The 26869-nt window shown below is 46.0% G+C and overlaps 1 protein-coding gene across 1 annotated transcript; it reads left to right on the forward strand.

Moving 5' to 3' along the window:
• Window positions 1-1772: 1772 nt before the first annotated feature.
• Window positions 1773-25605, forward strand: LOC126484530 (U6 snRNA-associated Sm-like protein LSm6). Its single transcript, XM_050108079.1, has 2 exons — window positions 1773-2095; window positions 25316-25605. The coding sequence occupies exons 1-2, from the start codon at window positions 2005-2007 to the stop codon at window positions 25462-25464; spliced, it is 240 nt and encodes a 79-aa protein (XP_049964036.1). The 5' UTR covers window positions 1773-2004; the 3' UTR covers window positions 25465-25605.
• The last annotated feature ends 1264 nt before the right edge of the window (window positions 25606-26869 follow it).

Here is a 26869-nt window from a genome sequence, read left to right on the forward strand (position 1 = left end):
TTTACAAAAATCGTACGTCTGTTGTAGCTGCTCTGTCAATATATGAGAATTGAAACTGTTGCATATTCTTTCCCATACTTCGTTCGGAAATCTATAAACACATCTTACTGGTGAAATAACAAATATCTGATACTTTAATTAATTTCGAGATACATAGTTACTTTGTTGTACATATAATTAGTTCACTCGTTGTTTTCAAAACAACAGCAGAATGACTCCCCGAAACAAGGCAACTGATAGTATGGTATGACACCATAATGAGCGCTGAATAGCGTGCCACAACCATGGAGGTAGAATAAGGGGAGATGGCGCTACAGACTTACGCTGTACGTTGTTTTGAAGCCAGTGGGTGGGGCCTGCCGCCATCTTGGATCCCCCAAAACATTAGCAGACAAGTGTTTACAATTCTTTCGTGTTCGTTATTTCTGTCGTGTGCACGCGATTTTTATTTTATATAGTAAATGTTACACTGTTTTAGTGAACAACACAGCATAATGAATGCAACTTCAATCGTTTTTCTGGTCTTAAATGCATATTCGATGCAGTAATACAACACCAAAATATGAAGCTTCTGGCCTCAGTACTGTAATTCCTTTTTGTTTATACAACGAATAACCGAGAAGAGAAGTATGTGCTGTGAAAAGCGTGCTTTCATAATCCATTTCTGTTCACTTTCATTGTGTGTGTGCCGATAATTGATAAAGCCAGAACTCCAAAACAATGATTGATAGTTTACAGGCACCGATTTGTATTCGTTGCATTTTCAAATGTTCAGGTTTGCAAGAAACTTGCCTTATTTCCTTTGGTGTCCCATACATGTATGCAGGGACGATATAAACAAGCCAGCTGTCATGTCAACAAAGTGAAAGGTTCGTTAAATTACGAAGGAAAAGAACGGAATTTAAGATTGTCAGGCCCATCGTAGTTTACACATCTACTTTGTTTTTAAATTGTACCTACCAAGTGACATTCAGTGTGGCAAATAACAGCAATTTACAGGTTAACACGACAACACAGTGATTAATATAATGATCTAAGTAGCCTGGACATTGATAGGGAACTTTGCTTTAACAAATATGTAAACCTTAAGTACTCATAATTTAACCACTGTAACGTGTTCCAGAGATTTTACTGAAGATTTAATTAACTACATGAAGTTACACTACTTTTATATTAAATTATCCCATTTTAAAACATTAGTCTACATTTCCAGGATATTTATTGCCAGGACTTTTCAGTTGCTTGGGAATAACCAAACAATGAAAACCAAGTGTATTGCTCACCTCCAGAGAGTTCTTCGCATTGGACTGATAGGAAATCTAAAGTCAAATCACAGAAATAAAACCATACTGTATTACTTCACAGTGCATCAGAATTTCAAGTATATATAAGAAAATAGCGATTAAATAAGACCACTTAGGGATGAAATGTGGTTTGTTTAAACTTTAGACTACAATCAGAACGATTAGTACACCAGTAAGCGACGCAAGCCGGCATTTTTTATCAAAACACTTCACGACTACACGAAATCAAACTACCAGAAGCGAATGTTTTGGGGTAGCTAACATGGCGGATCTTGACTTGGGTCGGCTTCAAGTTTGTGACGTCATGACAACTCCTCTTATTTTTACCTCCATGGCCACAACCTCTGTATGAAAGGGGTATATAGGTCGTTGCCAAAGATAAAGAACATAGTCTACCTGTTTGGTCATTGGTCTTCATGTGTTCCCTACTCTTTGCTCCAGTCTATCTTTGCATCTACTGTGGTTTGTATTTTCAATTTTGTAATCAGCGATTCGTATGCTTAACCGCTTATAATGTATCGAGAGATCGAAACCTAAACCGCTAAACGTAAATTGGCAGTCGTACATTGTTTGTGGTGTGCAGTGCCGGGTCTAAGACAAAAGGGTACATGGGACAGAAAAAATCAGAACTGTAGCGTTGACTCTAATGAATTTCGCCTAAGAGAATTGCAGACTTTTGAAAGAAAGAAATTACACAAAAATGAGCAGGAAAGAAGCTTTGTCACAGTTCATCCAGCAGATACATGGGCGCCCTGTAGTTGTCAAGCTGAACAGTGGAGTTGATTACCGAGGTACGCTTCAGACAGCAATATTTGACGATAACTATTTACTTCTCGTGTTACCATTAAGTTACTCGGAAGTGAGGCAGCTTGCACAGGATAGAGTGGCATGGAGAGCTGCAGCACACCAGCCTCTGGACTGAAAACAACGCCAGCAACAGCTTGATTTCTCTTTCCGCCTTGCCCCAGTAGTTAAATAAACGGTTTGTCATATTGAGGCAGCATGTAAAATATTGGATGTGAGAAGCTGTCTGGTGGCCTTTTAGCATAAGAAGTTTGCTGACAAGGACGACCGTGTAAGAATCCAGGCTTTAAAGTAAGCCAGATGCACGATATGAACGCAGGGAAATAAATTTGTGTAAATTAGTTTCCGTTGATACTGTTATCACAGAGTGATCAGTATTATTCACAGCCTGTGTAGCAACGAACTGATAATTCCTGATAGTATGAACTTCCTGATAGTATGAACGGAAAATCTATCCCTCTTTTTTACTTAATTACTGATTCTCCACAGTTAAAGTAAAATGTTATTTGACACCATTTTTATATGTAGTATGTGGCTAAGGCTTTTCACATAGTATGGTGTAAATAGCATATTAATCGTAAAAATTAATGAAGGCTCAGTGAACTTACGATGCATGATTGCATATTCGAGAAATGTTCTTCATGATGGTATTTTTTAGTAGGAAGCCGAAATGTTCATTAAAGTGAAGTTAGGTAGCCTACTCCATCCCAGTGGAAAAATAATCTTCATTATTAAGTCCCTCAAGGTCCTTCCCAGTCTGTGCTGCACATGTTCAACAAATATGAGAAAAATGTAAGGTATTTAGCTTGATGCTTCTCATAATATGCGAAAATTCCATGCTGTAGTAAACTTTTTCAAAGTTTTTGTTTTCAGGTACATTTAGTGGTGTTCTCTATGGCATAGTCCATATCAGTTCAGGCAGGCTAGGAAAAATTCTTGCCTTCATTGTCTTAGATGTTATTGAATTCAGCGTATGTTGAAATGAAGGAATATGTATTTTTTGTTTTCTCCAAAAACAATTCTGCTCAGAGATACAGCCCTCCAAAGATGGCACTGCGCATACCAGTTAAAATGTGAATTTTGTAAAAAAATTAAAATGCTGTATCTCTGGAACAGTTCTAAATATTTTGTGGGTTATTTTTATTTGGAAGATAATTGCTTTATGATTACAAAGAAATATGTGTTTCTTACTTACTCCTGAATTTCAACATATACTAAATTCAGTAACATCAGAGACTATGAGGGTAACCCCCTGCCTGAAGCGATATGAATTATGCCCTACGTTTCTCGCCTTGTGCTAACCTTTTCATCTCTATGTATAGTAACTACTATGTACTTTTGTAATACTTTTTTAATCAGCCAGGCAAGTCTTACAGTAAGTGTACTTTCATTAGAATGGGGTAGGTGGTCAGTCCTTGTAATTACCTGAAATGATTTAGGGAAACCTAAATCAGGATAGCCACGCAGAGCATGCTCCATTCACCCCAACTGTCTCATTGGGTTGGTCCCTATTGTACAATATTCTTTGGTCGACACACAGTTTGCTCCACATAACTTATGTCAGAAAACATAGTTTTGCTCTTCATCACTGTACACACTGACACCTTTTGGTGATACATGGACCATGAATATGCTGTTATACCACTTGCACCACTCCAAGCCCATAAACATGCAACTACATCCCATGCATGTCTTCATGCCCTCCCCTTAGTCTGCCTGGAAAACTGAGACAGCATCCCTCCATGATAAGAGGTATTGAACTTCAGGAGAATGACAAGACGTTACTGTCATGCCCCACAGATCTTGGCAAATGATTTTCGTGTAAAACCATTACATTATCATAAAGTACTGCAGTGTGGCAGGGTCTAGTAGTTATCACATAAAATTATTAATCACTAATTATTCTGATGACTGTTTTAGTTGCCTTGCCATTGTAAACAAATGTCTTTTAGTAATCTTTTTCATCTCCCTAGGCAGTCTATAATATAATTTTATTCAATGAAAAACAATGCTGGTTTGAACTTTGTTTCGTGTTCCTTGGCAAGTAATTTGCATATTCTAGTTTTTGTGTGTCCCTTCTATTTATCCCACTACTGCTCCCTCTAGTGCAAAGTTATTCATGATCCCATAACATATGTCCCACTAGCCCATCCCTTCTTACAGCAAGGATCTTTCATAAACTTCAGTACCAGTTATTTTTAGTATGCCATCAGATACTATTCACCTAATTTTCAACTTCGATAACTTCACATGCTTTGGGTGTATTATTCAGATTGCGATGGTTCTTTTTTTCCGTACAGTGCTGTGGTCGAGACACTTTTTGCCCAGTTCCATACGACTTTACTTTACATGTGGCAAGTGCCTTATTGACCATATGCCTGCTCTATGAGCCTGTTCCACTTCTGCGTATCCAATTTGCTGTTTGTCCAGTTGCTGTTGCTGTTCATCTTAGTTGTCCTCCCGAATGTTATCCCACCATCTGATTCTGGGTATCCCTCTTCCTCTCGTTCCATCTATTCTGCTAAATGACATTCTAGGTAGTCTATTCTGTCATTCTTGCTATATGACCTGCCCAATTCAACCTTCTCCTCTTGAGCACTTTGACGATGTTATGGTGTTTGTACAGCCCTCGTAATTCTTCATTTCTTCCTCTTCTCCATTCCATGTTATTTTCGTCGTATACAGGTCCAAAAATTTTCGTTAGTACTTTTCTTTCGAATATTAACAGTTTTTCTTCTTCTGCTTCTTCTTCTTCTTCTTGCTTTCTAAATGTTAATGTTTCACATCCATATAACATCACAGGTATAATGGTCGATTGATATGAGCAGATTTTGAAGTTACTGTTAAGTGATCTTTTTCTTAGAATTTTGATGAAACTAAAAACTGTCTTGTTTGCTGTTGATAAACGGGCATCTATTTCTATAGCAGTTCTGTTGTTATTACTAAAAAGAGTTCCTAGGTACTTGAAGTGGTCAACAATCTCGAAATCGAATCCATCTACACAGTCAGACGAGCATCTTTTCTGGTTTTCTTACTTATGGGCAAGTATTCTGTCTTTTCTTCATTAACATGTAATCCTGTTTTCTCAGCAATTTTTTAGTAATTTTGCATCATTCTGATTAATTCTTTTAATTCATTGAAACTTTATTCGCCTATGTCGTTTTACCTACATCTTCCTTGCATTGGCCATCTTCTATGATCTTGCTTCCTAGATAGAATTTTCACTTCTACACCACAGACATTAACAATTTTTAAAAAAATTTTAAGGCAGACAGTTTCTATGTAAGAATGCTGTACACTAATTTCAACAAACTTTCCAAGTCTTCCTTACATCTGGCCAGAACAGGCCCTACTGTGTTTTTGCATTAAACTCTCTTGGATTTTCTGCTGGTATAAAGATAACCTTTGCAGCACTAATGAGGGCATTGTTCATTTATACTTGCTCAATATATATGCTCAGTTTCCCTAAACAAACTATTGCTGTGTTCCAGAGAAGAATGAAAGACATGTTGAGATGCATTATAAAGTGATTATTAAAGCTAACTATGTAGTGAAAGTTGTCATGATTGATACACTAGACATGGATTTAGGATGAGCGGGCTTCAAATCTCCATCTGGTTCTCAAGATTCTCTGGTTTCTTTAAATTGCTTGGGTAAATGATTTTAAATACCAATGTAGCAAAATCTAACCCTACTGAAAACAATCCCTTTTGGAGAAATCTTTGATGTAGTGTATCATTGAAACTGCATATTTTTGTAATACACAATTATATATGAAAACTGTCGAATACAGCATGTTAGCTTTGGAAGCACTGAAATCAGATTGGTGGCTGCTTGATTTGCTTCTCACAGCCAATAACAGCACAAGAAACATGACCTATTCAGCCAGTTTTACCTGGCCTTGGGGCAAGCTACAGATAACTCCCCACCAAGTGAGGTTCTTGCTTTCACATTTATTGACTTTGCCAACTCACAACCAAACTGTTACCTTCTGACCTAACCCAGATTTCAGGACCTCGGGCAAAGCTGCAAATCTGTCAGCAATCAGTGGCCCCTTTCTTACAACTAGGAATATGTGTATGTTATGATTGGTTGACAAGATCATCTGACCTGTGTTGTTGTCTGACAGAAGCAAGTTGAGCAGCCCCCATCATTCAGTGCCCGTGAAGTTCAAATGCCATAGTTGATGATTTTTCATATTTATACTTAATTCCTTTGACACCTATGGGGGCATAGGGCATATATTTCTAATTACAAAAAGTGCAGTTTCAATGGTACACCACATAAAGGCCTCTACAAAATACATCATTTTTAGTACAGTTTGTTGTGCTGAAGTGGCAGGAAGTGTGACTTTGTTATATAAATTGAAGGGGATCACTGCTGTCAGCTGCAGTGGGACATTAAGTGGAATCAGCAGCAATGAGTGAAAGTGTGTACTGGAGTGGGAGTCGAACCCGGGATTCTGCTTAATGTCCCACTGCAGCTGACTGCAGTGATTCCCTTCAGTTTAAATGTTTGAAAGAACAGGCACCAAGCATTCATATAATCATTACATAAAACCTTTCCCATTACTGGAAAATATAGAAGTACAGTTCGACAAATGAGACAACAGTAGATTATGAACCCGTTCCATTTTAACCACATGTACTTCATGTATTATGTACGTTTGTGAGCCAAACATCAACACCTGTTTAATACTGAGTTGGTCTCTCATGGAATGCAGTGCAGCAATGATTCCCACAAGTCCGTTGTAGGTTACCAGAGTTATGTGGGATCAGATGTCTACACATAGGTTGCACAGTTCTAGAAAATAATGGGGTGGCAGATGTGGAACTGTTGTCCAGTTGCATAAGATGTGTTCAGTCAGTTTCAGATCAAGGGAATTAGGTGGTAGTAATCAATGTGGGAGTTCACTATCATGCACAAACCATGGTAGCACAATTCTAGCTTTGTGACAAGGAAAGTTACTATGCTGAAAAATGCCATTGACATCGGATAAGGCACGAGGCATGAAAGGATTCTAGTAGTCTGCAATAATCTTCATAGCCCATAGTTCTCATGGTGACTTCAATTACAACTAAAAGCCCCATGGAAGGCCAGTTGAATGTCATAGCATAATACTGACCTCACCAATCTGCATCTGTTGTGCAGTGCATGTGTTGAGTTGCTGTTCACCGAGATGATGGGGTATCTGGATATGACCATCAACTTGGTGTAACAAGAAGCATGATTCGTGTGGCCAGGTGACACTTTTCTATATGCTAATGGTCCAATCTTGGCTATGCTGTGTCCACTGCTGTTGTAATTAATGTCATTGTTTCAACATGAGAACAAACTTAAGCCATCTGTCACAGAGGTCCATAGTCAACAGTACACAGTGAATGGCATGCTCTAAAACACTTGTGCATGCAGCAGCATTGTACTATGTCATAAAGTGTGCTACACAATCCCAGGGGGCTCACCACCCTTTGGTCCCCCAGGGGATCCACAACTCTTTTGTGGATACGTGCGTAGCGAGCACGGGGCCCCGAGCTAATGTGGCCTTCCTTCCTTTCCGGGCTGCATACCTTCCCTTTCCGCATCCTTCCCCATCCCCTGTCTTCGCCCCCCCCCTCACCTCTGGCTGTTTCCTTCACTTTCTCCCCCTCTGGGAGTATGGTTTGCGCCTACGTCCGGAGACGGACGCTTGTAAATGTACCGCATTCTTCGCCTTCCTTGCTTGTATGTCTTCTTCCTTCCTTTGTCCTTCTCTTTTCCTTACCTCTTCTCTTTACCCTTTTCTCCGCTGCGGCGTTTGAGACCCCCTCTTCTTTCCTTTCCCTTTCTCTTTCTTCCTCCCTGTGCGTGTCTGAAGGCCGACCCACGCACTTCCATGCATAGCCGGTGATGGGGTAACGCGTAATTCCCCGCCCCGGGTAGACAGGTAGGACACGTACGTACCCCCTGGTAACGGCCAGGCCCAGGGAGGGGTCATTACCCGAGCTGATACCTTCCGAAAGTGCCGATTGGTCCCTCCGTCCGTTTGTCGGGAGGTGTGACCTGAGGTGTGAACAATCACCTAAGGCGGGAGTGCCCTCAGAGAGGGCCCCCACAAGGGAGGAGCGCGCCATCGGAGACGCCGGTAATCATGGGGGATTCTTCCGCAATGGTTTCCTCACCTTCCACTTTGTCTGCTCACAAACGTAAGTTCACTGAGTCTCAGCCACAGTCAGTTCTTCCATCGTTGCCACAGTTCCTTGTTGTTTCTCGGTCTGACGAAGGTCACGACTTCTCCACGGTCAACCCTTTCATTATTCAGAAAGGTGTCGACGCAATTGCAGGTCCTGTAAAGTCTTGTTCCAGATTACGGAATGGCACCCTGTTGTTAGAAACAGTCAGTGCCCTCCAGGCACAAAAATTGCTGCGTACCTCACTACTACACACCTTCCCTGTCCGGGTGGAACCGCACCGTACTTTAAATTCCTCGCGTGGAGTCGTTTATTCACGCTCCCTCGATGGCTTGTCTGATAAAGAAATTCAGCACTACCTGTCTGACCAGGGCGTAACGGCTGTTCGTAGGGTTATGAAGATCATTCCAACCCGCACTGTCTTCTTGACATTTGACAGAGTTCAACTCCCATCAAAGATCAAGGCAGGCTATGAGATAATTTCCGTTCGCCCTTACGTCCCAAACCCTACGCGTTGCTATCGGTGTCAGCGGTTCAATCACACCAGCCAGTCCTGTTCCAATCCGGCCAAATGTGTTACGTGTGGCAGGGATGCCCATGAGGGCGCTTGTCCACCTCCATCCCCTCGCTGCATCAACTGTATGGGTGACCACGCTGCTTCCTCTCGAGATTGTCCCGTTTTCAAGGACGAAAAGCTCATCCAGGAGATCAGAGTAAAGGAAAAGGTGTCGACCTTTGCTGCTCGAAAATTATTCGCCAGTTGACAGCCCACCGTGCCTCAGAAAGGAAAATACAGCACTGTCCTTGCTTCTCCTCGGCCAACAAAGGAGGCGGCCACGCAGACTTGCGACCTCACTTTTAGTGCCACAGTCGTCAGATCGGCCAGCGCAAAGATCGCCCGTTCAACCTCCCCGCTTTCGCCTGCCCACTCTATGGCTCACCCTTCGTCGGGTTCTGCTAAATCTCGAGCCCACAAGTCAGACACGAAGTCTTCGAAAACAGAGCATACTCGTGAAGAGTTTTTACGTACCGCAACTTCACAACCATCGGTTCCTCCTTCATCTAAACATCATACTTCCAAGAAGGCTACAAAGAAACCCAGTTCCTCTCCTTCTCCGCCAAGGCGTGTCCCATCTACAGCACCACCTGGCGGAAATCGCCCTCGGCCGTCCTCTGTGTCGCCGAGGCGCACTGCTGGTGGCCGGTCAACCGGCCGATCGCTGGTGGCAGGAGCTGCTCCTGACCAACCTATGGATCAGGATCTTCTGCCTTCGGCTGAATGCCATTCCATGCTGCCGGTCGCAAGCTCTGAGCAGTCGTTGAGTTGACAGCGACCTTGGTCACAGTCCTAAATTTTCTGTTCACCCTATGTCCATTATCCACTGGAATATCCGCGGCATTCGAGCCAATCGGGATGAATTGTCGATCCTCTTACGATCCTACTCGCCGGTCATCTTCTGTCTTCAGGAAACAAAGCTGCGTCCCCATGACCGCTTTGTTCTCCCTCATTTTCAGTCCGTCCAATATGACCTCCCCTCTGTTGAAGGCACCCCAGCACATGGAGGACTCACGATTCTTCTCCATGAAACTCTCCATTATCACCCAATCCCCTTAAACAGTTCCTTCCAAGCTGTTGCCGTCCGTCTTTCTCTTTCTGGATACACGTTCTCTCTTTGTACTGTATACATTCCATCGTCCATACCAATGGCACGAGCTGATCTCCTTCATCTTCTTGGTCAGCTTCCACCCCCCTATTTGCTGGTTGGGGACTTCAATGCCCACCACCCGCTTTGAGGATCTCCACATCCTTGTCCACGTGGCTCCCTATTGCTAGACGTCTTCCACCAAGCGGATCTAGTTTGCCTCAACACTGGGGCCCCCACATTTTTGTCTGCCTCCACGACACATTTATCTCATTTGGACCTTGCGGTCGGTACTGTTCCGCTAGCTCGGCGCTTCGAATGGTTCGCCCTTGATGATACACACTCGAGTGACAACTTTCCATGTGTCCTTAGACTGCAGCCTCAACTGCCATATATGCGCCCGCGACGCTGGAAGTTTGCCCAAGCCGATTGGACACTTTTTTCGTCTCTAGCGACATTCGATGACCGTCGCTTTCCCAGCGTCGACGATGAGGTCACACGTATTACCGCTGTTATTCTTACAGCTGCGGACCATTCAATACCACGCACCTCCGAATTGCCCCGGCGCCCCCCAGTTCCTTGGTGGAACGAGGCATGCCGTGACGCAATACGTGAGCGGCGACGTGCTCTTCGCATTTTCCGTCACCATCCTACTTTGGCCAACTGTATCCGCTATAAGCAGCTCCGTGCGCGATGCCGTCGCGTCATCCGCGATAGCAAGATGGCAAGCTGGAAATTCTTTATTAGCTCATTTAACACCTTCATTCCCTCCTCGGAAGTTTGGAGTCGGCTTCGACGGTTCTCAGGCGCGCCTAGTTTCTCCCCGGTCTCTGGGCTCACTGTCGCGCATGATACCTTAGTGGACCCTGTCGCAATTTCTAACTCATTGGGTCAGCACTTTGCTGAGATTTCGAGCTCTTCCAATTACCCGCCAACATTTCTCCCGAAGAAACGTGCAGCGGAAGTGCGACATCTTGCTTTCTCCTCTCAAAATCACGAAAGCTACAATACTGTTTTCTCCATGCGGGAACTCCAACATGCCCTCTCTTCTTCTCGCTCCTCCGCCCCAGGACCGGATGGTATCCACGTCCAAATGTTGCTGCATTTATCCACCCATAGTCTGCGTTTCCTCCTTCGCCTTTATAATCGAATTTGGACCGACAGTACTTTTCCCAGACAATGGCGGGAAGCTATCGTCGTTCCCGTTCCGAAACCTGGAAAGGACAAACATCTCCCCTCTAGCTATCGCCCCATTTCTCTCACGAGTAGTGTCTGTAAGGTTTTAGAGCGTATGGTGAATTACCGTTTAGCTTGGTGGCTGGAATCCTGCAGTCTTTTAACACCTGCCCAATGCGGATTCCGAAAGCATCGTTCTGCAGTTGACCATCTTGTTGCTCTCTCCACTTATATCATGAACAATTTTCTCCGGAAACGCCAAACGGTAGCAATATTTTTTGATCTGGAGAGAGCATACGATACCTGTTGGAGGACAGGCATCCTCCGCACACTGTTCTCTTGGGGCTTTCGAGGCCGGCTGCCCCTTTTTCTTCGCGAATTTATGGCAGAGCGCACATTTAGGGTGCGGGTGAACACTACTCTCTCCCGTACTTTCTCCCAAGAAAACGGGGTACCCCAGGGCTCCGTGCTGAGTGTTGTACTGTTTGCCATCGCCATAAATCCAATTATGGATTGTCTCCTTCCTGATGTCTCGGGCTCCCTCTTTGTGGACGATTTTGCGATCTACTACAGCTCTCAACGGACAAGCCTTATTGAACGACGTCTTCAAGGATGTCTCGATCGCCTCCACTCATGGAGCATCGAAACCGGCTTCCGTTTCTCACCCAGTAAGACCGTTTGTGTTAATTTTTGGCGACGTAAGGAGTTTCTTTCGCCCTCCTTACATCTAGGTCCTGTCAACCTTCCGTTTTCCGATGTCGCTAAATTCTTGGGTCTTATGTTTGACAGAAAACTGTGCTGGTCCTCCCACGTTTCCTATCTTTCGGCTCGCTGTCTGCGTTCCCTTAACACCCTCCGTGTCCTGAATGGTACCTCCTGGGGAGCGGACCGAGTGGTCCTTCTCCGCCTCTATCGCGCCTTAGTGCGCTCGAAATTGGATTATGGAAGCATAGTGTACTCCTCTGCTCGGCCGTCTGTTCTTCGGCGTCTCGACTCTATCCACCACCGTGGATTACGTTTAGTGTCTGGAGCTTTTTACACCAGCCCTGTGGAAAGCCTTTATGCTGAGACTGCTGAACCTCTGCTGTCCAATCGGTGGGCAGTCCTTCTGAGTCGTTATGCTAGCCATCTGTCTTCCATGCCTGCTAATCCAGCCCATGACCTTTTTTTCGACGCCTCCTTTGATGTAGGGTATGCAGGCCGCTCCTCCTCCCTACTACCCCCGGGAGTCCGCTTCCGTCAACTGCTCCATTCTCTTTCCTTCCGCTTTCCTAAAACCTTGACAACTTGGGGTACAGCACCGCCTTGGCTCCGTCCCCGGATCTGCTTGCTCCGTGACCTATGTCAATTTCCCAAGGATGGTACCCCTACACTTGTTTACCGTCGGGCATTTGCTGCTCTATGTGCACAAATGACTGACGCCACATTTATTTACACCGACGGCTCGAAAACATCGTTAGGTGTAGGGAGTGCCTATATTGTTGGCGACACCCCAAATCACTTTCGGCTTCCCGACCAGTGTTCGGTTTATACTGCGGAGCTTTACGCTGTTCTCCAGGCTGTCCGCTACGTCCGCTGCCATCAGCGGATACAGTACGTAATCTGCTCAGATTCTCTCAGCTCTCTCCTCAGTCTCCAAGCTCTTTACCCTGTGCACCCTCTGGTCCACCGGATTCAGGACTGTCTGCGCTTGCTCCACCTGGGGGGCGTCTCGGTGGCGTTCCTCTGGCTCCTGGGACACGCTGGTATCTGTGGGAATGAGGCGGCCGATATGGCGGCCAAGGCTGCAGTCTCTCTTCTTCGGCCAGCTATTCAGTCGCTTCCCTTCACCGATCTACGGAGCGGTTTATGTCGCCAAGTTGCTCATTTATGGTATGCGCATTGGTCAACACTTCCCCATAATAAATTGCGGGAAGTGAAAGCCCTTCCTTGCGCTTGGATCTCTTCCTCCCGAACGCGTCGTCGGGAGGAGGTAATTTTAGCTAGACTCCGGATAGGGCACTGTCTTTTTAGCCATCGACATCTTTTAAGCGGCGATCCTCCCCCACTCTGTCCCCACTGCTCTCAGCTGTGGACGGTCAGACACCTTTTAATTGAATGCCCCTATTTTAATCAGTTACGCTCCCGTCTACAGCTATCGCCTGATCTATCGTCGATTTTAGCAGATGACACGCGCTCAGCCGACCGCGTTCTCCAGTTTATTAGTGACAGTGAAATGACTTCAGTTATTTGGAGCTTTTTTGGGGACAACCAACCCCTTTCTGTAGTGGATTTTTAAGCATTCCTTCTGCTTTTAGTTTCTCAAATTTTATGACTTTGTTCCCATTGCTGCTGGTTTTAAATTTCGGTTTTTTCCTGTTTCCCAAGTCACGGGCTGGGCGCTAATGACCATAGAAGTTTTGCGCCCTAAAACCACAAACAAAAAAAAAAAAAAAAAAAAACACCCTTTGGTGAGCTAATGCTTGGCTACCATGGGGCCCCAGCCTTTGTTGCACCTTTCCCCTTCCATGCTGCATGTCTAGTCTCCTGCCATTCTTTTTCCCCTCCCTTGATGAACATGTCTGTGGTATTTTTGGGGAATGTGTTCTGAAGTTTTAGTATCCTGACATTAGAACAATCCCTCCTCTATTTTTTCTTGAATCTTTCTTCATTCTCCATCTCATACGCTTCCTCTGCTTTGGCGTTTGAGGTTCCTCCCTCTGTGCTTATGGCGGCCGGCCCATGCATTTGACACATGACAGGTGACCTGGATAACATGTAGTTCCCAGCCCCAGGTCGACAGGTAGGGTTTGCAAATATCCCCTGGTATAGACCAAGCCCAGGGATGGGTGATTGCCGCTGAGGGGACGGGGGAGGGGGGGGGGGGCAGTTGGAAGCAGTGCACCATCGGAGATGCTGGCAGTAATGAGGGTTTTCTTGCAGTGAGCCAATCGCCATCTCTATCTGCACCTACTAAATGTAAACCGAATAAGGCTAAAGGTCCCAAGGCTCTCCCAGTTGCACCTCAGTTCCTCGTGGTATCACAGATGGAGGAGGTCACTCCTTTATCAAGATTAATCTGTTTATCATTCAGAAAGGTGTTGATGTAGTTGCTGGCCCTGTGAAATCCTACTCTTTTATTTAATGGCACTTTGCCTTTGGAGACCAATTGTGATTCTCAAGCCGAGCAACTGCTTGTAGCTTCGCTCCTCCACAGCTATCCTGTTCATGTTGAGGCCCCTTGAGTGCTCAATTCTTCACATGTTATTTATGCTAGGCTGCTCGTTAGCCTTACCGAGGAAGAAATACAAACTTACCTCTCTGATCAGGGCATCACTGCAGTCCATTGAGCGATGAAAAAGGTTGATGAAACCGTAGCCCCTACACAACTCTATTTCTCACGTTTGATAGAGTGCTGCTTCCATCGAAGATCTAAGCAGGCTATAGAGTCATCGCGATCCAACCATCCATTCCAAACCTGATGAGCTGCTACCAATGTCAACATTATAATCGCACTCAAATGTCCTGTCAAAACGTGACCAAATGTTTTAATTGTGGTTGGAATGCTCACAAGGGTGATTGCTTGCTGCCTCATCCTCCTTGCTGTACAGATGTCTGTGGTGACCATGCAGCCTCATCCTAAGAATGGCTTTTGTATATGTCGATGAGTGAGTGATCCAGGAGCCCCAGGTGAAGGAAAAAATGCCTTACCTTGGTCGCTCGCAAGTTGTTGGCTAATCAGAAGCCCTGTGTTTTACCATCTGACACTTACAGTACTGTTTTTGCTACACCTCACTCCATGAAGGATGCAGCCACAGACCTATAACCTCAAATTCAGCACCATGATTGCAAAATCACCCAGTGTCATGGTAGTAACCCTGTCTCTTTCTCTCCAGCTGTGCAGCAAGCCACCAGTTCTTCACCTCCAGTGGTGAAATCACGTACTACACCACCAAAAGGCTAGAAATGGCAGAAGGAATACTCCCACAAAGACTTTTTATGTCCCTCAAGCCAACTAGCATCTTAGTCTTCATCTACTGGCCACAAAGGCTCCAAGAAATCAAACAAAGGCAAATGGTCTTCTTCAGACTTGGAGATTCTCTTCAGTGGTATTGTAGCATGATGCCTCTCTGGCCTGACCTGCATTTTGCCGCTACATACTGCCAACATTTTTCTGCCCTGGAGTCCACAGCCTGACGCAGTGGAAATGCTGACTCCTTTGGAGATCTCGTGGAACAGGATCCTATAGTCTCTGCACCCTGTAGCAGTGGGCCTTCAAAGGCTGGCACTTGTCAGCTGCCAAGGTGACAAGTCCCTCATTTTTTCCCTGGCCCCCTTCATGGCTCTCCTCCAAAGGAATGTTCGCAGCATTAGATCCAACAAGGAGGAATTGTGGCTGCTCTTGGAATCACAGTATCCGCTTGTTTTCTGCATGCAGGAAACAATATTGCTTCCTCATGATGGCTTTTTTCTCTCTTGCATTTCCTTCCAGTCCACTTTGACCTTCGCCCTGAGGATGGCATTCCATCTCGTGGGAGAGTCATGCTGCCCATCCAGGATGAAATTCATAGGCAAACCAATGAACACCCAGCTACAACCTGTTGCAGTCCCCATTTCATTCGTTCACCGTTTCTCGTTGTACCGTCTACAGCCCTCTGTCATTCATTGTCGCCATGGCAGAATCCCTTCAGCCTATTGGGCAACTCCGTCTCCCCATTTTACTGCTTAGTGACTTGAATGCACACCATCTCTGGGGCTCTTCCAGAACCTGTCGGAGAGGTGTCATATTTGTTGGCTTTGTAATCAACTTGTCTGTCTTAACACTGGAGCACCCACATTCTTTTCAGACTCCACACACATCTATTTCCATTTTGATCCCTCGTTCTACACTGCCCAGCTTGCCTGTCATCTTGATTGGTCCATTCTTTCTATCACATACTAAAATGACCATTTCCCGTGCTCTCTGCATTTTTAACAGCCATCCTACGATGGCGAACTGTATTCATTATAAATAGTTGCGTGCACAGTGTCATCACATTCTTCAGTATTGCAAAAAACCTAGCTGGATTTCATTTACTTGTTCTTTTAACAGTTCCACTCCCTCTTCCATCATGTGGGGCAACCACCATTGGTTCTCTGGAACCAAGGTCCATTTCCCGATTTCCGGCCTGAACATAGCAGGTGATGTTGTTGTGGACCCTATGACTATCTCCAACACCTTGGGCCACTATTTAGCAGAGATTTTGAGCTCCACACACTATAACCCCACCTTCCTCCATTGGAAATGAGGGGAGGAGGCTTGGGAGATACCTCATCTCAGAATTGTGAATGCTACAATGCCATATTCTCTATGAGGGCGCTAGATCATGCTCTCACTTCATCCCGATCTTCTGCCCAGGGCCAGACAATGTTCACATTCAGATGTTGCAGCACCTTCCTCTTCCAAGCAAACACTTTCTCCTTCATATGTACAATTGCACCTGGGCAGATGGCATGTTTCCCAAACACTGGCATGAAGCCACTGTCATAACCGTACCTAAGCCTGGTAAGGACAAACCCCTTCCTTGTAGCTAATGCCCCATTTGCAGGGTGATGGAATGTATGATTCATGCTTGGCTGGTACGGTGGCTCGAGTCTCACAATTTACTAACTGCTGCACAATGTGGATTTTGAGCATGCCACTCTGCAGTTGACTATCTTGTCACTTTGTCGACCCATGTCCATGGACATTTTTCTGAAGAAATACCAGCCTGTGGTCGTGTTTTTTTGATTTGGAGAAAGCCCATGACACCTGCTGGAGGACTGGTATCTCCGTACTCCCTACATGTGGGACTTCTGAGGCCGCCTGCCCCATTTCCTTCAGGAATTTTTAAAAGACAGAGTTTTCAAAGTATATGTGGTTTCTGTCTTGTTGGGTTCCTTTATCGAGCAAGGCGGGTGCCGCAGAGCTCCATCCTGAGTATCGTCTTCTTTGTTGTAACCCTTAAACCCATTACGGCCTGTCTCCCACCAAGCATCTCCGGTTTCCTTATTGTTGACAAGTTTGCAGTCTATTGCAGTTTCCACTAATTTGTCTCCTTGAGCAGCATCTTCAACAATGGCTTTTGCTTTTCCTCTGACGAAACCATTTGTATGAATTTCTGTTGGCACAATGGATTTCTTCTATCTTTACATCTTGGACCTGTTGCTCTTCTGTTCACTGAAATTATGAAATTCCTTGGGCCCATCCTTGGTAGGAAACTTTGTTGGTCCTACCACCTTGTCTTATCTGGCTGCAGCTACACTCAGTCCATTAATGTCCTACATGTCCTGGGCAGTACTTCATGGGGAGTGGATCGGACCACTCTTCTGTTTTTTGTTTATGCATCTGCTCATCCATACATCTTACATGTCTAAATAAAATCCACCATTGTGGATGATAATCTCTATGTAGAAGCTGCCAAACTACTGCTGTCATACTGATGTGGTGTTCTCCTCAGCAGATAAGCATGCTGTTTGTCTGCCATGCCCGGCCACCCATCCTATGTCTCCTCTATCCTATGACTCCTTTGACCACCAGTATGGGGCATGTCCCTCTTCTCTGTTACCTCCTGGAGAAAGTATCCTGGAGTTTCAGCTATTGCTCCAGTATCTTAACTTTGTGCTACCTGCCCCTTTCCTAATGGATGTGAATCCTTCACCATCTTGGCTTCGTGTGGCAACCATTGTTCAACTTTGACTTCATGCGCTTCTGAAGGAAACTACTCTAGATGCAATCTATCACTCTAAGTTTCTCGACCTTCTCACGGAACTTCGCGATAGTACCTTTGCTTATGCTGATGGCTCTTGGACTGACCATGGTGACGAGTGTGCCTTCATCATTGGCACTGATGATTTTCAGTAGGCTATCGACTTCCAGAACACTGCTCAATATTTACAGCAGAGCTCTTCGCCCAGCATCAGGCCACGCTGTACGTGAGGTGACACAGGCTTTTCAGTTGTCTTGTGCTCTGATTCTCTCAGTGCCCTTTAAGGCCTCTGTGTGCTGTACACAGTCCATCCGTTAGTGCTATGGGTCCAAGAAAGTATCCACTTGCTCACTCTTGAGGGAACCACCCTGATGTTTATGTGGGCCTGTGGTCATGTCAGTCTGATGGGCAACAAGGCTGCAGTCCTTTTACCACAGCCCACTAGTTCATCCATTCCTTCCTCCATGTCACCGTCTTGTCAGCAGGTGGTGTCAGTTTGGCGTCACCACTGTTCTTCCCTTCATTGGAACAAGCTCTGGGAAATTAGACTTCTCCTTGTGGCTTGGCAGACCGCCTCTTGGTCCTCTTGCAGCGAAGAGATCGTTTTAGCTAGGTTGTCGTTTTAGACATCACCATTTGTTACGTGGGGATCCCCCACCACTTTGTGCTCATCGTCATCAACCTTTCATGATTCGCCATTTCCTGACCAAATGCCTTTTTTAACCACTTACGTTCTAATGTATGTTTGTCATCTAGTTATCAGCCGTATTAGCGAACAACTCATGGGCTGTTGACTATTGCGTTTTAATTTTTATCTGTTGCAGCATTATGGTGAGGGACATTTAATCATTAGTTTGGAACCTCCGTTGTCTCTGTTTCCTTTCATCGGGCTTAATGTGTAGTCGCTTTTAACTCCTTTTTTGTCTTAGTGTTCTAAGGTTCTGGCATGGGCACATTTGACCTTAGCTGTTTTTGTGTCCTAAAACAAAACAAACGTGTGCTACAGGTTGCTGTATATCCTGCTGTACACCCCCCCAGTGGGTTCTGGGGTTAGAATAGGCCTGCGGTATTCCTGCCTGTCATAAAAGCCGACTAAAAGGGGTCTCAAACATTTCGGCCTATATGTGATGGTACCCTCTTGGGTTTGACCTCCATATTTCCAAATTCTTCCGAAGAGCTAGCCGATTGGGGAAGGGCACCTTACATGTGCATTGTGTCCATCGTGCATTGAGACCTTTAGCCAGCTTTCTCGTCGTTGCATTGCCGTCCCGCTCGTTCTCCATCTCTTGGGCGAGGCTACATTCCTGGGTGCAATTTCCACCATGCACTGTGCAGTGTTGCTTTTTGCGGAGACGACCACCATGGACTACCTTGCACCTAATATCCAGCACGGTAGCCAGTCTGTTGTGGTGGGGCCACCATGTACCCTGTTGTTTGTAGCCCCCTGACAATACAGGGATCGCTCTGCTGATGCCTGATGATCCCCACATATTCCAAGGAGTAGATGCCTATCTCCCTGGGGCATCAGGACTCCTGGCAATGGCCATCCTGCCAGATGGCCCTAGCTGAGGCTGGGTGGCACCCGTGGGGAGGGCCCTTTGTCGGAGTGGGTGGCATCAGGGCAGATGATCCTCAATGAAGCGTGGTACATCACCTCTCGCTGGTGGCCAGCCACCAGCAGTCTCTAAGCGTTCTCGGGCTCAATTCAACGCTGAGAAATATGATCCCAAATCGTTCCCCTCTGGCCACACCGTGGGAGGAGCGCAAAGCTCAAGATGGCAGTGACACTTATTCACCCCGGTTCCTAGTTTGTAAGAGAGGTGATGGGAAGTCTTTCATGTCAACAAAGCCTCAATTCTTCGTAGAGCATTTAGAGGACAAGTTTGGGAGGTGGAGGGCTTGTCTAAAACGCGCTCTGGGTCAGTATTGATAAAAACGGCATCCTCTGCCCAGTCATGAAGGTTACTTGCTTGTGACAAGTTGGGGGATGTTTGTTACCATCACACCCCATAAGAGTTTAGATATGGTCCAGGATATTATTTTCCATAGGGTCCTTCTTTTGCAGTCTGATGATGAACTGCACATCAATTTAGAGTGTCGAGGTGTTCATTTCGCCCGGCACGTTCATGGGGGTCCAAAGGATAATCAGATCGCTACCGGTGCCTTCATCTTGGCCTTCGGAGGTGATACCTTACCGGAGAAGGTCAAGGTGATGGTCTACCGCTGTGATGTCAAGCCCTATATCCCTGCCCCGATTCGGTGCTGTAAGTGCTGGAAGTTCGGCCATATGTCTTCCCGCTGTATTTCCTGCCTCACATTTTGATTGCGGATGCCCATCACATCCCAATAGGAAAATCATGGAATACAAGACCCTGGACCAACTGACCTATACTGAGGCTAAGAGGAAATACGAACGACTCCATCCTGTGCGAATGATTTCCTCATATGCTGCCGCTACGACAACCGTGATAGCCTCATCAGTTCAGCGAATTCCAGTCGGATCACCGAGCCGTACAACTCTACATGCCCCCTTGCCCAGGGGGGCACTACCCAACTACCCACCCTGTTGCTGCTCCTGCACCACCTACCTCGGGAGCAACACATCCCCTCCACCCCACCCCACCCACCACCCACCGGCGTCATCTGTCCCCACTTCTAAGCCAGAGAAGCGTCAAACTTCTTCAACTCCTCTCGCTCGCAGGGGGTCCATTGGGTCTCTCCCTTCCCAGGTTTCCGCAAGTGGCAAGAATGACACCCGACAGTGGCATAAGTGCCCACAAGCAGCTGGTCGTAGTGCTTCACAATCCTCTTCCATCCTGGAGACTAAATCAGTGAAGCCCTCCCAGCCAGTGAAACCCAAGGAGCAGCGAGTAAAGTCCAAGAAGAAGACCTCGTAAGATGAAGGCGCTTGTGGTGGCACCCGCCCCACCGCAACCTACAAGCTGTGCGTCTGAGGGCGAGGTAGAGATTCTGGTGTCTGCTGAGGACCTAGATCTCGCCGGACTCTGACACAGTAGTTGTCACTCGCACAGGTACTCAATGAATGGCAGCAGGTGACCCAGTGGCCCAATCTGCCTCCCCAGTCCCTTCACGCCTTTCTCGGCTACGGACAATATCATCCTCCAGTGGAACTGCAGTGGTTTTTTCCACTATCTTGCTGAGCTCCAACAACTTCTCAGGCTTCACCCTATTCTCTGCATTGCTCTTCATGAAACTTGGTTTCCGGCGATGCGAACCCCCGCCCTCTGTGGCTATCGGGATTCTTATAGGAACCGGGCAGTTTATGAGAAGGGTATCTGGTGGCGTCTGCATCTACGTCCTTCACTCTCTTTACAGCGAGTCTGTCCCACTACAAACACCTTTAGAGACTGTCGCTGTTCGGGTGTCAACGTCTCAGTCTGTTACTGTCTGCAGTCTCTATCTTCCACCAGATGGTGATGTCCCACAGCATGTCCTGGCTGCACTGATAGCACAATTGCTGCCACCTTTTCTGTTACTGAGCAACTTCAATGACCATAATCCTCTGTGGGGTGGATCAGTGGCAACAGTCTGAGGCAGCATTGTTGAGCAAGTATTGGCACAACTCGACCTTTCCCTTTTAAATAATGGTGCTTTCACACATTTCAGTGTGGCACATGGCATGTACTCAGCCATCGAGCTTTCAGTCTGCAGCCCTAGCCTATTACCATCTGTGCAATGGAGTGTGCGTGATGACTTGTGTGGTAGTGACCACTTTCCGATGTTTCTGTCACTGCCACAGCGTCACTCTTCTGGGCGCACCTGCAGGTTGGCTATGTGAATAAGGCTGACTGGGCTTTGTTCACCTCTATTGCCACTATTGAGCCACTTTCCAATGACGCCATTGATGTGGTGGTTCACTCGGTCACCACCAACATCGTTACTGTCGCAGAATCTGCCATTCCTCTTCTTCTGGGTCCCTCGGCAGAGGACTCTGCCTTGGTGGTCGCCTGAGATCGCTGAGGCGATTAAAGCCCGCAGGCAGGCACACCAGCATCACAAGCGGCATCCCTCATTGGAACACCTCATCACCTTTAAATGGATCCATGCGCGAGCGCGCCGCCTCATTCGCCAACACAAGCAGGAGTGCTGGGAAAGGTATGTCTCCACCATTGGCCTCTGTACCTCTCCATTGCGGGTTTGGGCCAAGATTAGGCAACTATGTGGCTATCAGACCCCCGTCAGCGTACCTGCGCTTTCGTTGAATGGATCACTCTGTACTGACTCAAACACAATATCAAACAACTTAGCGGAGCATTTTGCTCAGAGTTCTGCTTCTGCGAATTACCCACTGGCCTTCTGCTCCTTGAAAGAGCTGTTGGTACATAGGAGCCTTTCATTTCGAATTTGCCACCCAGAATCGTACAATGCTCTGTTCAGTGAGTGGGAATTCCAAAGTTCCCTAGCCGCTTGTCCTGATATGGCTCCCGGGCCAGATCACATCCACTGTCAGATGCTCAAATACCTCTCGGTGGACTGTCAGCGACACCACCTAGATCTTTACAAATGTATCTGGGTTGAGGGTGAGTTCCCGTCACAATGGCGGGAAAGGATCGTAATCCCCGTGTTGAAAACTGGCAAGAACATCACTGGAGGTGGACAGCTACTGCCCCATTAGCCTCACCAACGTTCTTTGCAAGTTGCTCAAACGCATGGTGAGCCGGAAGTTGAGTTGGCTACTTGAGTCTCGGGGCCTTCTGGCTCCGTCTCAGGATGGTTTCCGTAAGGGCCGCTCTTCCGCTGATAATCTGGTGTGCTTGGAGTCTGCCATCTGTACGGCCTTTCCCCACCGTCAGCACCTGGTTGCTGTCTTTTTTTGACATACGGAAGGCATACGATACGACATGGCGACATCACATCCTCTCTACGCTTCATGGCTGGGGTCTTCGGGGTCTGTTCCTGATTTAAAAAAAAATGTTTTGTCTCTGTTCCTTCCCCGTGTGCAAGTTGCGGCCTGCCACAGTTCCTTCCGAGTTCAGGAGAATGGGGTACCACAAGGATATATCTTAATTGTCTGCCTCTTTTTAATTGCAATTAATGGGCTCTCTGTAATGGTGGGAATGTCTGTCTCAGCTTCCTTGTATGCTGACGACATCTGCCTTATACTTTAATTCCACTGGCATTGCAGCTGCTGAACGGCAGTTGCAGGGTGCTATCCGCAAGGCACAGTCTTGGGGTGTAGCGCATGGCTTCCAGTTTTCAGCTGCTGAGACCTGCATTATGCATTTCTGCCGGCGACACACTGTTCACCCTGAGCCACGGCTTTATCTTGACGGCGAACCTCTTGCTGTGGTGGAGACGCATTGGTTTTTGGGGTTGGTTTTTTATACACAGTTGACTTGGCACTCTCATATTCGGCAGCTTAAACAGACATGCTGGCGGCATCTTAATGCTCTTCGTTCCTTGAGTCACACTAGCTGGGGTGCCGATCGGTCTACCCTTCTACGGCTGTACCAGGTGTTAATTCAGTCCCATCTAGATTATGAGAGCCTGGCTTACGGTTCGGCATCACCTTCCACATTGCAGTTGCTGGACCCCATCCTTCACAGCAGGATCGGACTCGCCACTGGAGCTTTCCGGACAAGCCCTGTCAACAGCATACATGTGGAGGCAGGTGTTTCTCCATTGCGGTTCTGGCACCGATTACTGGCCGCTTATGCTACACGTGTTTGTAGCTTGCCCAGGCATCCCAATTATCGTCTCCTGTTCCCTCAGTCAGTCGTCCATCTTCCGGAATGCCGGCCCCGGCCAGGGTGTACGATCGCGGTTCGCGTCGGAGCTCTTCTCTCTGGGCTTGAGATTTTTCCTCTTCCACCTCTTTTCCAGGCCCCTCTGCATATACCCCCACGGTGTGTGCCCCGCCCATACCTTTGGGTCAATTTGGCACAGGGCCCAAAGGACTCAGTCCCTCCTGAGGCCCTCCGCCACTGCTTTTTTTCAATCCTTGCTGCGTTTCAAGGCTCTGAAATTGTCTATACTGACGGTTCGATGGTTGCTGGTCATGTCGGTTATGCTCTTACCCTAGGGGATCATTCTGAACAACACTCATTGCTGGCTGGCTACAGCATTTTCACTCCCGAGCTGGTCGCCATCTCTTGTGCCCTAGAGTATATTCGCTCCTGCTCAGGTGAGTCCTTCATTATCTGTAGTGACTCCCTGAGCAGTTTGAGCTATCGACCAGTGTTTCCCTTGCTCTCGCCTGGTGATGGCTATCCAGGAGACCCTCCATACTCTTGTCCAGTGCGGCCGCTTTGTGGTCTTTGTGTGGACCTCGGGTCATATCGGCATCTTGGGAAATGAATGTATTGATGCGCTGGCCAAACAGGCTGTCGGTGCAACAAACTTCGGGCCATCAAGGAGGCTACCGGTGCGTGGCACTCCTCCTTGCGGGTCTCTCGCAAGGACTCTGTTGTCCTGTGCTGGCTGCACATTGGCCACACCTGGATAACACACAGCTATTTATTGCGCCGCAAGGACCCACCTTTATGTTGCTGCAGGTCAGCTTTGACAGTGGTCCACATCTTGTTCGACTGCCCACTTTTAACTCCGCTCAGGCAGATGTTTGCGCTGCCTGATACGCTTCCTGCACTTTCATCAGGCGACGTTGTGATGGCAGATTTAGTTTTGAATTTTATTCGTGCAGGGGGTTTTTATCGCTTGATCTAAGTGTTTGTCCTTTTTTGTGTTGAGTCTGGCCTTTGGCCTACGATTTTAGACTGGGGTTTTTAGTGCGTTTCTTGGTAGTTGGCTTTTCCGTTTTTGTTTCTATGGTCGGCCTACCACTGTCACACTCAGTGTGATTTTAATTCCTTTTTTCTGGTCTCTGTGTCTTTCTTGTCCTGCGTCGTCTCTTGTCATCACCATTGTTTGTTCTTATTCTTCGTGGGTGTTTAAAGTTCGTGGAAAAAGGGACCGATGGCCCTAGTAGTCCGGTCCCTTCAATCCCGCAAACCAACCGATCCTGCTGTACAGATCAGGCTGTACCATCTTGTGTACCTCTGGTTTCACCGTCCTTCCATCACATGCACACAGAAGGAGTACGCAAATAGCTGATCAGCTCTGCCAGTTTTGAAATGCACATACCCAGGTGTGGCACCATAACATATCTGCCCTTTGTCAAAGTCACTTATGTTTGTCAGTTTTCCCATTTGTGGCCCATATTGTATTTAGAGTGAATCCACATTCATCTCTGCTCTGCATATGTACTTCCTTACCATGTTATGTGTCCCTAGTGCCACCAGGGGGCCACCCATCTCGTGGTGCGAAGTGCTCGTGATGTTTTGGAACGTCAGTGTATAACTGTTGTTGAATCATCTTGATAAAAAGGTTATGTTTAAGTAATTTTACAACCAGTATTACTATTTAGATTTAGAAGCATGTGCTTTCCAGTGTAATTTATTAATTTGCTCTAAGAATTTGAGATCAGTCAGTAGAAACAACCTTTGACACACTAACCAGAATATTAAGTTTTAAGCTTTATACATCTTTGTTTGCAGGAGTGCTTGCCTGTCTTGATGGTTACATGAACATTGCATTAGAACAGACTGAAGAATATGTGAATGGTCAGTTAAAAAACAAGTATGGTGATGCATTCATCCGAGGGAATAATGTTTTATACATAAGTACTCAGAAGAGGAGAATATGATGGAAAATTGCTTTAATTTCTCTCTGTTTTGTTATACCTTGAAGATTTTTGTTTTATATAGAATTGAAATTGTAATATGATAACTATTTTGTGAATGAAATAAAGTGTCAATAAATGTGTATTGCACAAAGAATGTAGTAATTTAACTTTGTTAATACTTCCGTGTCATAAAACAGGTCGATACTTTTTTCATTCGGTAACATTTGTGTGAAACAGTTACATACAAAGCTTAGACCATATAGTCCACAACAGCATTTATGGCCTCTGGGTTGAGGATGCGCAGTACGACAGCTGTGCAGCTAGCCAGTCAGCACTCAATCTGTTTCCACATTCCATACTGTGTAAACTTAAGTCATATTTGACCATTCTGTTGTGTTTTACATGTGTGAAACTTTGACTCATTCCTGTGTGTTATGCGAATTTTCTCATAATGGCTGAATTGCCTAGAAGGTGCCAAGTGTTTCACAAACAGACAAGGGACCTTATTTTTAAAGTGTAGTCATTCTTCAAACATGCGGCAGATTCAGACGAGCCGGTCTGTGATGTTGCCAAGACGCAAGAATGTAATGTAGTTGCTGTCTGTGCACTTTCAGCCGAGTTGACAATGCAGCATTTCTTGTGAGCTCTGCAGCCAGGGGCATTAATGCTGTCACCAACTGTAGAATATGTTAACCTTGTAGGTAATATTCTGTAAAAATAATAGTGTTGCCTCTCTTGCTGTTGATAATATCTGCTTTCCCTGGTTATGAGTTTACTGCACATTTTTGAAATCTTGTAGTTGTGCTCATTAAAACAGCGTATCATGTTCTCATCTTAAATAAAATATGTGGATACTCATGTCTGTAAATGTTATGCTTTACTCCCAAGCTGCCCCCATTGTCCTCCGTGGTGTGGGAGTGGAAAAGAAGTGACAACTCGATCTCAAGACTCCTTGCTTTTTTTTAATTTAGAAAACTGAGCTGGGTAATGCATTCTCTTTGATTAGAACTCGGTAAGGTGTTTAAGATAATACTCATGTTCTCAATTGTTATACCAATGATAAGGATCTTAGTATTTTAATTTTGTAATAATGTAAATAAAATGTGTTCCGTCCCTCCCCTCTACCCCCAGCAGAAGAAATAGACACAACCAAAATGTTACTAAGGTATAATATCAGAATGCATATTTGAGATAAATATTGAGAAATGTGCGAAGATACTTCTTTTAGTGCTGGGCAAAAAAACACTTGACATAGTCATGCCAGCACTGTAGTGGGTTCTAACAAGCCTAGATTTGGTACTTCTGGAGATCTACCACACACACACACACACACACACACACACACACACACACACACACACACACAAACACAAAGTATTAGATCACTTTATTAACACTTGAACAATCTGAAATACTTAACTTGGAG

Source organism: Schistocerca serialis, chromosome 6, assembly GCF_023864345.2.
Source record: "Schistocerca serialis cubense isolate TAMUIC-IGC-003099 chromosome 6, iqSchSeri2.2, whole genome shotgun sequence".
Lineage (NCBI taxonomy): Eukaryota > Metazoa > Arthropoda > Insecta > Orthoptera > Acrididae > Schistocerca > Schistocerca serialis.

Coding starts and splice junctions, on each gene's coding strand:
- LOC126484530 (XM_050108079.1), top strand. CDS start 2,005: ATGAGCAGGAAAGAAGCTTTGTCACAGTTCATCCAGCAGATACATGGG. Junction 2,096..25,315: donor CAGTGGAGTTGATTACCGAG/GTACGCTTCAGA, acceptor CTTTGTTTGCAG/GAGTGCTTGCCTGTCTTGAT.